The sequence below is a fragment of the Rhinoderma darwinii genome, chromosome 2, assembly GCF_050947455.1.
Source record: "Rhinoderma darwinii isolate aRhiDar2 chromosome 2, aRhiDar2.hap1, whole genome shotgun sequence".
Classification (NCBI taxonomy): domain Eukaryota; kingdom Metazoa; phylum Chordata; class Amphibia; order Anura; family Rhinodermatidae; genus Rhinoderma; species Rhinoderma darwinii.
In genome coordinates, this window is record NC_134688.1 from 276,094,244 (window position 1) to 276,107,447 (window position 13,204).

At 44.6% G+C, this 13,204-nt stretch overlaps 1 protein-coding gene across 5 annotated transcripts in view; it reads right to left on the reverse strand.

Annotated features, from left to right (window-relative positions):
- MAP7D1 (MAP7 domain containing 1) overlaps nucleotides 1-2,964 on the reverse strand; it is a 95,404-nt gene extending 92,440 nt beyond the window's left edge. For 3 of the 5 annotated variants that reach the window (XM_075853289.1, XM_075853288.1, XM_075853286.1), the window contains exon 1: nucleotides 2,130-2,964. In XM_075853289.1, the coding sequence (XP_075709404.1) occupies nucleotides 2,130-2,175 (46 nt within the window). In that variant the 5' untranslated portion in view covers nucleotides 2,176-2,964. The remainder of the gene's footprint in view (nucleotides 1-2,129) is intronic. The other 2 variants (XM_075853287.1, XM_075853284.1) reach the window with 1 other exon arrangement.
- Between the last annotated feature and the right edge of the window lie 10,240 nt (nucleotides 2,965-13,204).

Genomic DNA, 13,204 nt, shown 5'->3' on the forward strand with positions numbered 1-13,204 from the left:
ATAGCTTTACAGTGTTCGCTCTTAATGTTGTGTCCCATTGCATACCATACATAGTATCCAAGGGCAACAGACATAAACAAGCCTCCACGAAGACATACAAGGTAACAGCAGAGAAAACCACAAGGAAGCCAGAAGCTAAAGTTTCTATTCAGTGAAGACTGAATAAAATCCAATCCAGGTCAATGCTGTATTCTCCATCACAAAAAGTGGGCTCCATCTATACTGGTTTATGGCTATTATTAGGTACAAGACACATATGAATGTAGCTGAAAGGCTTCCTCTCCATGCACTGCCCTACTGACCATGGCCCCTAATAATCACAGGTCACTTACAGGGTGTAGTTATGTGGTTGTTCACAATGCAACAGGCAGCTCAGGTCTATACGTTAGAGAGCTTGTAAGTATAGTTTTATGTCCTACATTGTTTATTAGAGCAGTGTTTTCTTTGGTCCACATCTATGAAGCAGACAAAACAAAGGTTGAACCACAAATTCAGACACCATTGACGAGATCTCTGACCAGTTCAGTGAATTCCTCCTTTATCTGCTCTAAAACGTGTCCACACATGATACAAGAACAGCAATTATAGATAGCGCTGTCTGGAAAGCCCTGCCTACGTCAGTCAGGTCAACAGAGATGGACAAAATATTGCCAATTTAAGGAGCCAATTCTACTTTTTTTCAATAACCAATTTGACTTTCTAGTGGCCTATGAAGGAGAACTTCCATAGACTGCACCTGCAGCAGACTTCTAGATTTGTATTGGCTACCTGTGTCCTAGAGACTACAACAATCATATCTCATGGTGTATGTAGTCATCATCCAACCAAAAGAACAGCCGTGGTAAGATCTATTTATGGGTGTGGCCATATATGACCATTATCTTCCCAAACATGACATCTTCAGCACCCGCACACAGCCATGTCATGGCCAGAACTCTCTTCTATACAAAGAAATACCCATTTTGTAAGTTCTGATGATATCTAGCAGGAGGAGTATATCTTTATACAGATGATGAGGCAGATCATGACACTGATCTGTGAAAGCCCTTTGGTTGCCGTGAACTGGAAGAAAGACGGAATAAACCCTGAGATCTCCCGATCACTGTCCCAAATGTTTATTAGATTTTGGGGAAGGGAAGGAATTGGCATTAGGTTGTCCCAGCAACACAACTTAATAGGGTACATGGATGTCATAGATGGGGGGTGGGGATACTAGGATCCCCTTATATTAGAGGTGTGGAGAGCTGCTACAAAGAGTAGATTTTGCTTTAGAGGCCTCTTTGCAAACATAAATTCTATGGTCACCCATGGAGTCAATGAATAAACCCTGTCAGCTTCCCTCAGCGGAAGTGATCACCGGGGGTTCCAGCCTCTAGACCCTGACAATTAGCTCTCCGGAAGAAGAAAGGGGCTTGTTATAATGGGGCAACTCTTAATTTGCAGTGGTACCTAGAAATGACCTAATACAAATACAATCACAAATCACTTGAAAAAGTTACAGTTGGATTTTAACTCCATGAAAAGTAGTAAAAATAGAACTCCCTGGAGGGCTGGAGAAGGAAACTTTTCAGAATCTTCCTATTGTCTCCATGTTGATGTAAAGGTTAGAACATTCACCCTTTCCCTGCAGAATAAAACCCTCGATCGTCTATTGTGCAATAGAAACATATTATGAACAGAAAATGCCTTGTTTACAAACTCTGCTACTTATGTTGCTAAAAAACAAACACAAGGCAAGAGCAGCATGAAGTTTACTGAGGGGCACGGAAATAGCCAGCGGAGGGCTTGGCATGCTATATATCTTTCAAAGAAACAGCCTGTTGGCCTCCAGGAGGGAGGGGGAGAGGGCCTGTGCCCCCTCCTCCTGAATCAGTCCATTGTGTTGTGCTCCTCCATGATGACGGTCTGCAGCATTGTGTGGCACAGGCACCTATCTAGTGCCCAGTCCTGGAATCTGCAGCGTCATGAAGTGTACACTAGTCCTGACCTCACCCACACTGACTGTGGAGCATATGCCAAGTGATGGGTGCCCTAATGCCAGCCTATCACACATACTAATAACCATGCCTAAACCTATGGTCAGGAATAACATGCTACACATAGACACACATGCAGAAGGTCCATCATACCTTGTGTGCATCCCCCTTGTGAGGGCTCCTCGCTTTTCTTGTCCATGTCCTTAGTGGGTACAGTGAGCAGATCCAGTACTTGGTATTCTTATTGTTGTGCCAGTCAGGGGGATGGGGGGTCCTCTGCAGTTGTGGGAAATATCAGGGTCTACTTCTGCTTCTTTGGTGCAGTCTCATTCCTAAGGGCAACAGGATCCGTTTAACACTTGGGAGAAAAAACAACCCCTTCATCACCAGGGAGGGAAGAAGAATATTGTCCAGCCCCCTCCCTGCTCAAACAGAAAGCCAGGCTCTGCTGTGTGGAGATCTATTTGTTGTGAATGGGATCACAGGCTGACGGGAGATCTAGTCTCCCTGCTTCTCTATGGGGATTTTCCACCCGGTGGATCCTGGTGCTAACAGAAACTTGAGATGAGAAAATCACTAAGCACAAATCTAGTGGAGCAGCTGATGGAAATGCTATTGTAACAGACACTGTGCAACCTCTAACATAGGACTGTACCATGTGCGGCGCAGGGGTGGCCTCACTTCCTCTCCCTAGAACACGCTGTTTTTATCACGCACATGGAGAAAGGTCTTCTGCCGAGCTTGTAACTTCTTACAGTCTGGTCATTGCTGTAACTAAGTCTGGTTCATCGCTGGGCTATAGCACAAATCAATAAGTAAGGTTGTAGACCCCCCTTTTGGGTGATGTGGTTGCGCCCTGCAGCGTGTTGAGACTATCTAAGGAAAGTTGCATTCTTTTAGGATTGGGAAGCGCAGATGGTGACTCATTGAGGCGGCCTCAGACACCCAGCCCAGGGCAGAGGATGCAGGCGATGGCTGCTGGAGAATGTGCTCAGAGCGGGAGGCTGACGTCATGCGCCGGGTTTCATCATCGCAGGCAGTACATTACGCGGGAGCTTCTGGTCATCCTGTCAGAGGCGAAGTCCGCGCCAGTCTGAACAACGAAATACTGTCTGAAGAGATGAAATGTTACCGCAGCGATTATATAACTATGAATGAGAGTTTTAAAGATCCCATTCACATAATAACCCTAATTTACAATAAAATAAATGCTATAACAGTTGTTTTTTTAGGGGTTATTAGCACACATTTTAACAACTTATGGTGTTGTACCTAAATTCTCGGTCATATTGCGCCAAAAGACGCTCACACCTCACTCGACAGCGTCTAGAAAAAAGATTTACTAATGGTGTGCACGGTTCTTTTGGTGCAAGATTTTGGTGTAAGGTACCCCAGCCAGTAGGTGGTGTAAGGAAGAGAAAAGTGTCTAGCAAGAGGCGCCAACGCTTTGTTTCTGACTGGCCTTTCTCGGAAAGCCGAGCAGTTTCTATTGAGCCTGTACACCAACTGCTCAACTTTCCGAGAAAATCTGATCAGAATCCAAGCGGCTCAGCGATCACCGAGCACTGCTGACGCTTAGTTTTAGCGATTGGTGGGGGTCTCAGTCCTCCGACCCCCGCTGATCAAAGCTTCTGACATGTCATATGACCTATCAGACGTCTTCTGAAAGTTTAGTTACCCTTTAATAAATGTCCCAAAATGTATCAATTTTGCCCAGTCTCCCTTTAAGTAAATAAAAACGGGCATATTGCAATTAGGGCATTTGTCAAATGCGGGTACAACTAAATGGCCTCAAGGTGCCACAAAAGAGAGCATGTTATATGCTGATAACTAAAGACTAATATTGAAATGTTACTTTTCCACACCTAGGGCTTGTTCACACACAACTGAATTGCTGCAGAAAATGTCTGCAGCAATTCCGTTTAAAAACGCAGAAATTCTACTACGGCAAAAGCACACAATTTCCTGCGGTACTTTGCTGCGTTTTTCACAATGATAGGAGATGGAGACATCTCTGAAAAACGCAGCAATTCTGCACACTTTCCGAAGCAGGAATCGACATGCTGCGGTCCGAAAAATACGCACCGCAGGTCAATTCCTGCTCAGAGTTTTTACACAGCAGGTGGATGAGATTTGTTAAATCTCATCCACTATGCCGCTACCGTATTTTGCTGCGTTTTTTCCGTCCGAAATGCTGGCCGAAACAAACGCGGCAATTCCGCAGCGTGTGGACGAGCCCTTAGAAGAACACCAGATGGAAGATGCTCCCCATTCAAGTCTATGGGCCCAAAAATTCTAGCATCTCCGCACAAAATACGCAGCATAAATTGTCATGTTGTGGAATTGAAAGTCGCATAGCACTTTCCACACTTTTCTGCAGTTTTTTTTCCGCAGTTTGTGGCTGAGATTTGCTAAATCCCATTCCCTTTGCTGCTACTGTAAATGCTGGGGAAGTTCCGCACAGAATTCCTTTGCAGGAATTACATTGTGGAAATTCTGCAGCGATTATGCAACATGGGAACCCGGCGTATGACAACAGCTCATGAGAAAGTATCACTCGAGGGGCTTAGATACAGCGTCTTAACAGACAGTATCACACATGATAGGCTTAGAAATAGGGCCTCAGCAAACAGTATCCCAGATGAGAGGCTTAGATACAGGTCTTCAGTAGACAGCAGCGTTTACTTACAGTCCTCGATCCCGAGTCGGGTCCTCTTCAGCTCCAGGCGCAGCACTGGCTCCTGACGCCGCACAGCGCCAGGAAGTTATGTGCGCCGTGGGTACAACATAAGAGGGTTAGTATGCTGAGGAGTTAACGTAGTAATAGGGGCATGGGTAGTTTCACCAATTGGAAACTACATAGGCCACAGTTACTACAGTATCTGTTAACAGACGTGGTGCAGGGGGCCAAGGGCCCCCCTGTCTTCAGGGCCCGGTCGCAACTGAGATCCTTATAAATATTCCACTGTGGATAGCAGTGGTGTCTATGCCCAAAATGCTCACCTTTTATGATTGTGCACATTACCGTAAAGAGTACAATAGATGGCGTCTGCTGCTGCTGCACCTGTTGGCCTGATCCGTAATATTTGTACGTCCATGGCATAATATGGCAACGAGCAAGAAAACCAAGATATGATAAGCGCTGCAGGATGAAGCCAGTAGTCCTTGGATTTATTTAATGGATTACTTTATTGATAAACCGTACGCGTTACAGTCCGGTGCCATAACCAGGGCCGGCTCCAGGTTTAAGGGGGCCCTTGGGCGACAGAGCCTTAGTGGGCCCCTTTGCGGTGAAACTCGAGCGTCCGCGGTTTAAAGGCACAAACTAGACAGTGAATATGAATTTATACCACTGACAAAACCCTATAGCATAGGACTACCAAAATACAACATATCATTGACAAAAATCCCGCTAAGATTTTAAGGGGTTATCCGCCCTTTCAAAATTGATGGCCTATCCTTAGGATAAGCCATCCATTTTCAATCTCTGGTGGTACAACTGTCGGGACTCCCCCAGATCAGCTGGCTCCTGGCATGTAAACATTTCCGGGAGACCAGAGATTGAAAATAGACCTATAATTAAGGCTTGGCCCTCAAGTTTGAAAAGATGGCTAACCCCTTTAAAGGAACAGTGTCACGAAAAAAAAATTTTTTACATCAGTTTGATTTTAGTGTTTTATTAAAAACTTTTATATTTATTTGTGTGTTTGTGTTTTACTTTTTTTTATTTTTGAACTTTTTCTTCCCTATGGGGGCTGCCATTTTTTTTTCCATTTCTGTATGTGTCGATTAACGACACATACAGACATGGTATACGGCAGCTACAGTCCCAAAGTGAATGTGAACGGGGCCCGTTCCATTCACTATGCTGTACGCCGTCTGTGTGGGAACGGCACATGCGCCGCTCCCACACAGTCCAAGATGAACTGTGCGCCGTCCGGCGCCATTTTCCTGTAGCCCGGAAGTCGCGGCCGGACAGTAAGATTACTACTTCCGGTTGCGGCTTCCAGACTTGTGCACTTGGAGCGGCGGTAGCAGACGGAGCGGACGGACCGGAGGGAGCGGCGGCGACTGGAGCAGGTAAGTTATTTCTATGTGTGTTCGTGTTTTACTGTGTGTTTACTAGTGTATGTTAACCTACTACACTGTGTGTTAGCTAAAAAAATGGCGACACACAGTGTAGGAGGTTTGACCGTTCAATCCCCTCGTTTCTCCCGGCACTACCAGGATAAAGGAGGGGGGGATTCTGAGAGCTCACTAGAGCGAGTGAGTTTTCCCAAATTTTGCAGCATAAAGCAATGTGGTTGCTTTACCACATGCAATGCTGCAATTTTGGGAATTGCTCCATCTAGTGACCAGCACTGGGAAGTGTTATAAATTAGAATCTAATTTATAATATTTCCTGACTAGTGAAAAAAAGTAAAAAATTAGGACAATGTTTCATCATTTTTACACTAACTGTTCAATTAAAAAAAAAAAAAAAAAAAACTCGCAACACATTCCCTTTAACTTTAAATGAAACACCTTGTTGGACTACTTCGGATTCGAGGACTACTTTGATGACGGCTTTTTTTTATTCTCAATAAAATGGTTAAGGGGGATGTGTTTTTTTTTTATTTCAATAAAATATTTTTTCTATGTCCTTGTATTTTTTTTAAACTTTATTACTACCACATTAGTAATGGCTGCTGGCTGATTGACAACATCCATTACTAAGGCAGGGCTTAGGGTATGTGCACACGATATCGACAATTACGGCTGAAATTACGGAGCTGTTTTCAGGAGAAAACAGCTCCTGCATTTCAGACGTAATTGCTCGTACTCGCGTTTTGCGAGGCGTCCATTACGGCAGTAATTTGGAGCTGTTCTTCATTGAAGTCAATGAAAAACGACTCAAATTACGTCCCAAGAAGTGTCCTGCACTTCTTTGACGACGCTGTTATTTTACGTGCCGTCTTTTGACAGCGACGCGTAAAATTACAGGTCGTCGGCACAGTACGTCGGCAAACCCATTGAAATGAATGGGCAGATGTTTACCGACGTATTTGAGCCGTGTTTTCAGGCGTAATTCGAGGCATAAAACGCCTCGTTTACGCCTGAAAATAGGTCGTGTGAACCCAGCCTTAATGTTAGCCAGTGCAGAGGCTAACACTAACCCCCATTATTACCCCGGTACCCACCACCACCAGGGGTGACGGGAATAGCCGGGTACAATCCAGTACACGACCATCTGCAGTGACGATCAGGCACTGGGGCGGCCGCAGGCTGGTATTATTAGGCTTGGAAAGGCAAGAAACAGTGGACCTTCCCACCCTGGTAATGTCAGGGTGCTGCTGCTGTGTTGCATCTGGCTGGTTATAAAAAATGGGGGGTAGTTTTTTCCATTTAAAAAAAAATAATTACGTGGGGTCCCTCACATTTTTCATAACCAGCCAGATATAACACAGCAGCAGCCTGGCATTACCATAGTGGGAAGGTCCACTGTTTCTTGCCTTTCCCAGCCTAATAATACCAGCCTGCGGCCGCACCAGTGCCCGACTGTCGCTACAGATGGTCGTGTACTGGATTGTACCCGGCTCTTCCCGGCACCCCTGGTGGTGGTGGGTACCGGGGTAATAATGGGGGGTTAGTGTTAGCCTCTGCACCGGCTAACACTAAGCCCTGCCTCAGTAATGGACACTGTCAATCAGCCAGTGGCCATTACTAAAGCGGTAGTAATAAAAGTTGAAAAGAAAATACAAGGACAGAGAAAAAATGTTTTATTGAAATAGAAACAAAACACACAACCCTCATTAACCATTTTATTGAAAATAAAAAAAGTCATCATCGAAGTAGTCCTCGAATCCGACGTAGTCTAGCAACCGAACCTGTAACAAAACACACACAAAAAACCCTATTAGTAAAACATGTGGTAGGCTTAGGCTTAGATACAGGGCCAATGTGTGATACTGCCTGTTAGACCATGTATCTAAGCGACAAGGTAGGCTTAGATACAGGGCCCCAGCAGACAGTAATCAGCGTGACATGAATACGTCATCTGCGCCCCAACGCTAAGTTGTTATGGATGTGAGAGGCGGGGCCTCCGCGCTGCTCCTCTGCAATCTGCCGCCGCGCACCACGGACGGGTACAGTTAATTTAAGCAGGTGGGTGTCGTTATGGCCCTGGCCATAACGCATAGTATTATTTCAATAACTCTTAAGAGTACTGGATCATCCTGCAACGCTCATCATACGTGGGTTTTCTTGCTACTTGTGATATGAGGGTATATTCACACAGTGCACTCAAATTGTGTTTTTTGCCATGATTTTCACCAAATTTTCCGTTTTGTAACGTTCTTTGCCATAATTCTCATAATCACGCCACAAATAGTGCTATTTTGCCTCGATTTTTATAATCCTAGGAAAACTGCACAATTTTTGGCACGATTATGAAAATTGCGGCCAAAAGAATGCGCGGAAACTGTATAAAAACATTAACATACTCTACAAGAGAGATCAGGAGAGACATGTGAAGGAGGATGACGGGGGGGAAGAGTACTCACCGGCTTCCAGGGACCGGCTCTTTAGAAGAACCTGAATGGTTGACAGGCTCTCTCTCTGGTGTGGAGCTGCTGCTTGTGCAGCATCTTCACGTGAGTCACTTCACGCAGATGTGGTACGGGGGGTCGCGGGCCTGGTCGCAACTGCTACTATCCCTACCCCTATAGCTTGCCACAGGGCATAATTACAAATCTGACAAGAAAAGACACCCACCTAAAACTCACAGATCGGGCAAGGAGTGCATTAACGACTACACTGAAGGCGCTCCGAAGATCCATTGTGGAGATGGAAGTATCTGTCCATAGGACCTCTCTATAAAGTAAACTCCAAAGACAGGGACTTTTTGAATGAGTGGCCTGAAAAAATCCATTGCTTAAAGAGGCTCTGTCACCAGATTATAAGTGACCTATCTCCTACATAATCTGATCGGCGCTGTACTGTAGATAACAGCAGTGGTTTTTATTTTGAAAAACGATAATTTTTTAGCAAGCTATGAGCAATTTTAGATTTATGCTAATTCGTTTCTTAATGACCAACTGGGCGTGTTTTTACATTTTACCAACTGGGCGTTGTACAGAGAAGTGTATGACGTTGCCCAATCAGTGTCATAGACTTCTCATTGTTCCAGCCCAGCTTCTTTCGCTGCACAATCACACTGTAACAATGGGCTGGAACAATGAGAAGTATATGACACTGATTGGTCAGCGTCATACACTTCTCTGTACAACGCCCAGTTGGTAAAAACACGCCCAGTTGGTCATTAAGAAACGAATTAGCATAAATCTAAAATTGCTCATAACTTGCTCAAAAATGATCGTTTTTCAAAATAAAAACCACTGTTGTTATCTACATTACAGCGCCGAGCAGATTATGTAGGAGATAGGGCACTTATAATCGGGTGTCAGAGCCTCTTTAAAGTTAAACATGAATCTGCCACTTGATTTTTCCAAACACCATGTGACAGACTCCCCAAACACTTGAAAGAAGGTTCTCTGGTCAGATAAGTCTAAAATTGGGATTTTCGGGCATCATGGGAAGCGCTATTTGTGGCCCAAACCTAACACTTCCCATCACCCCAAGAACACCATTCCCACAGTGAATTATGGTGGTGGCAGCATCATGTTGTGGGGACATTTATTATCAGCAGGGAGGAAAAGATGGATGGCAATAAATACAGGACAATTCTTGAGGAAAACCTGTCTGAGATTTGAGACTGGGACAGGGGTTCCCCTTCGAGCAGGACAAAGATCCTAAACATACTGCTAAAGTGAAACTGGAGTGGTTTAAGGGGAAACTTTGAAATGGTCTAGTCCAGGGGTCTCAAACTCGGCCAGGTAAATGGACCGCACATAGAAAAAATGTGAAGTTGATGGACCGCATTACTTTCAAATTTGATACAATCCAAAATTATTGTTAATCAATTAGTTACATTACTATAATAATACTGCTTGGTTTAAACTTAACAGAAATTTGCGAGTTTACTCCATGTGCCTATTTTAACAATCCAGTTTTCCAGTTTACGTGTCGCTAAATGCAGTCTGGCTTGTCAGTTGGCAGCGTTTGGCAGACGCAAGAATATGAAGATTGGGCAGCCCCGTTTTAGATAGTGCCACAGTGCCTCTGTAGATAATGTCACAGTGCCCTCTGTAGATAATGCCACCCCCCCCCCCCCGTAGACAGCTCCATTGGGGCTCCCATTAGGAGTGGAATACCCAGCCAGAGTGTTGCAGACGCTTAGACCGTGGATTCCTCTGCTGGAGGAGCCTCCGACGTCACTGTCCATAGACCGTGACGGAATGTGATGTCAAGAGCAACCCCAGAGCAGAGCAGTAGTATATGCTCTGCTCCGGAACTCTGGGAAAGCCCCTGACATCACTGTCCATATATGGACAGTGATGTTGGGACAACTCCAGAGCCGGAGTCCCGGGTAGAGCACTAGTAGCACTCTTCCTGTGACTCCAGCTCTGCTTTTGACATCACTGTCCATATATGTGATGTAAGGGGCAACCCCAAAACCGGATTCCCTGGCAGAGCCCTACTAGCGCTTTGCCTGGAACTCCAGCTCTGCTCCTGTCATATATGGACAGTAATGGCATGGGCAACCCCGGAGCCGGAGTTCCAGCAGAGTACTACTAGCGCTCTGCCAGGGACTCTATCACTGCTCCTCACTTTCTATATATGGACAGTGATGTCAGGGGCTTCCTCAGAGCAGGAGTCCCGTAGCAGAGCCGCTTCTAACACTCTGACTGGGACTCCAGTTCTGCTCCTGAGATCACTGTCCATATATGTCCATAACAGACAAACAGGAAAAACACCATATACTTTCACAAGGCACTTAATATCCTTTTCTTTAAAATTGTGGTATTTATGCTAGAAATAATGCTAAAACATACCTGATCAGGAGTACACTGTCAATGAGGCAAGGTGTAAAGGATCTGCCAGGCACAGCTTCGGGGTTAACGCCCATAGGTAATCAGTCGGCACCTGAGTCTATGTCTCTGAGACTGACTCCAGCTTTCACCACTCAGGCTGGCAGGCTTAGGAGTGGGAGAGCCTATCGCAGCCTGGCCAGACTCAGCTAGCTCCCGCCCTCGGTCTATTTATACCTGCCTTACCTGTTCCTCCTTTGCTTGTGATTCTTCTCGTGCGGTTTCCTGGCCCAGCTACAGCTTCTAACTATTTGATCCTGCTCCATACTGACCCTGGCTTACTGACTACTCTCCTGCTCTGCGTTTGGTACCTCGTACACTCCTGGTTTGCCTCGGCTCGTTCACCTCTCTTGTATCTCACGGTGTTGCCGTGGGCAACTGCCCCATTTCCCTTAGCTTTGTGTACCCTTGTCTGTTTGTCTCTTGCACTTACTGAGCGTAGGGACCGCCGCCCAGTTGTACCCCGTCGCCTAGGGCGGGTCGTTGCAAGTAGGCAGGGACAGAGTGGCGGGTAGATTAGGGCTCACTTGTCCGTTTCCCTACCCCTATCATTACACAAGGTGATAACTTTGCCTAAGGGCCCATGCATTACGGATCTGTGTTGTACGGATCCGCAAAACGGTGCCCATACGGTGCCAACGGAAGGCACAAAAAAGTGTGGCGTTCTCTACCACATGCTGTACTATTGTGGTATTCTTCCCTCCAAGCACTTTACATTACGCCATACATGCCCTTAGATGAAGCCCTTCCCCTACTGCATTGGGCAGCATTTTTGCTGATATGGCATCTATCTCAACAATATGCATTGCACTGTCCCAGCCAAAGTGATCAGTAATAGAGTGCTTCCTCCACACAGACATACAACAGCACAAGAAGTCACAAATAACAGTCAAAAACACTAGTCACAGCACTCTGCATGTGCCACACGTACCCATCCCTTATTCCAATCTCTGATGGGGGAGGGGCATACATGAGCATTTTTCCTCAGGATATATCAGACTTGCTTAGTTGTGTGGAGAAGAGTTGGCAAGAAAACAATTTACTGTTCCCTTCTATTTTTGTTCTCTCCAGGATGTTTCTATATTTACTGGTCCTATAGCATACATAATTTATTATAAGATAGTAATAAGAATATATTCTCTCAGAGGATAAGGTAGACTGGCTAGTAGAGAGGTGACATATGGATACAATGGATTTATGTTATTAGGTTTGTACAGAGCACTTGGGGTCAGGACATCTCTAGAACAAACCCTAATTAAAAGGTAATAATAAATAGTCAACTATTTTCACCCAATATTTGGATGTAGAGGTTAAACTCAACACATTTCTTTCCTCTTGTGTAAGCAAGGTGTGGCATGTCTACAATTGATTCCCTTCTCGTGATTTACATTTTTAACCCCTTCCCTCTTTAGCCATTTTTGACCTTCCTGACAGAGCCTCATTTTTCAAATCGGACATCTTTCACTTTATGTGGTAATAACGTTGGAATGCTTTTACCTATCCAAGCGATTCTGAGACTGTTTACTCGTGACACATTGGACTTTATGTTACTGGCAAAATTTGCTCGATATGTTCAGTATTTAATTGTGAAAAACACCAAAATTTTGCAAAAAATTTCAAAAATTAGCATTTTTCTCAATTTAAATGTATCTGCTTGTAAGACAGGCAGTTATAACACACAAAATTGTTGCTAATTAACATCCCGCATATGTTTACTTTAGATTGGCATCGTTTTTTGAACATCCTTTAATTTTTCTAGGACGTTACAAGGCTTTGAACTTTAGCAGCAATTTCTCGCATTTTCAAGAAAATATCAAAAGGCTATTTTTACAGGGGCCAGTTCAGTTGTGAAGTGGCTTTGAGGGCCTTATATATTAGAAACCCCCAAAAAGTTACCCCATTTAAAAAACTTCACCCCTCAAAGTATTCAAAACAGCATTTAGAAAATTTCTTAACCCTTTACACTTTTCACAGGAATTAAAGCAAAGTAGAGGTGAAATTTACAAATTTCATATTTTTTGGCAGAAATACATTTTTTAATCCAATTTTCTTTATAACACAGAAAGTTTTACCAGAGAAACGCAACTCAATATTTATTGCCCAGGTTCTGCAGTTTTAGGAAATATCCCATATGTGGCCGTAGCGTACTACTGGACTGAAGCACCGGCCTCAGAAGCAAAGGAGCACCTAGTGGATTTTGGGTTCTTATTTTTATTACAATATATTTTAGGCACCATGTCGGGTTTGAAGGGCTCTTGC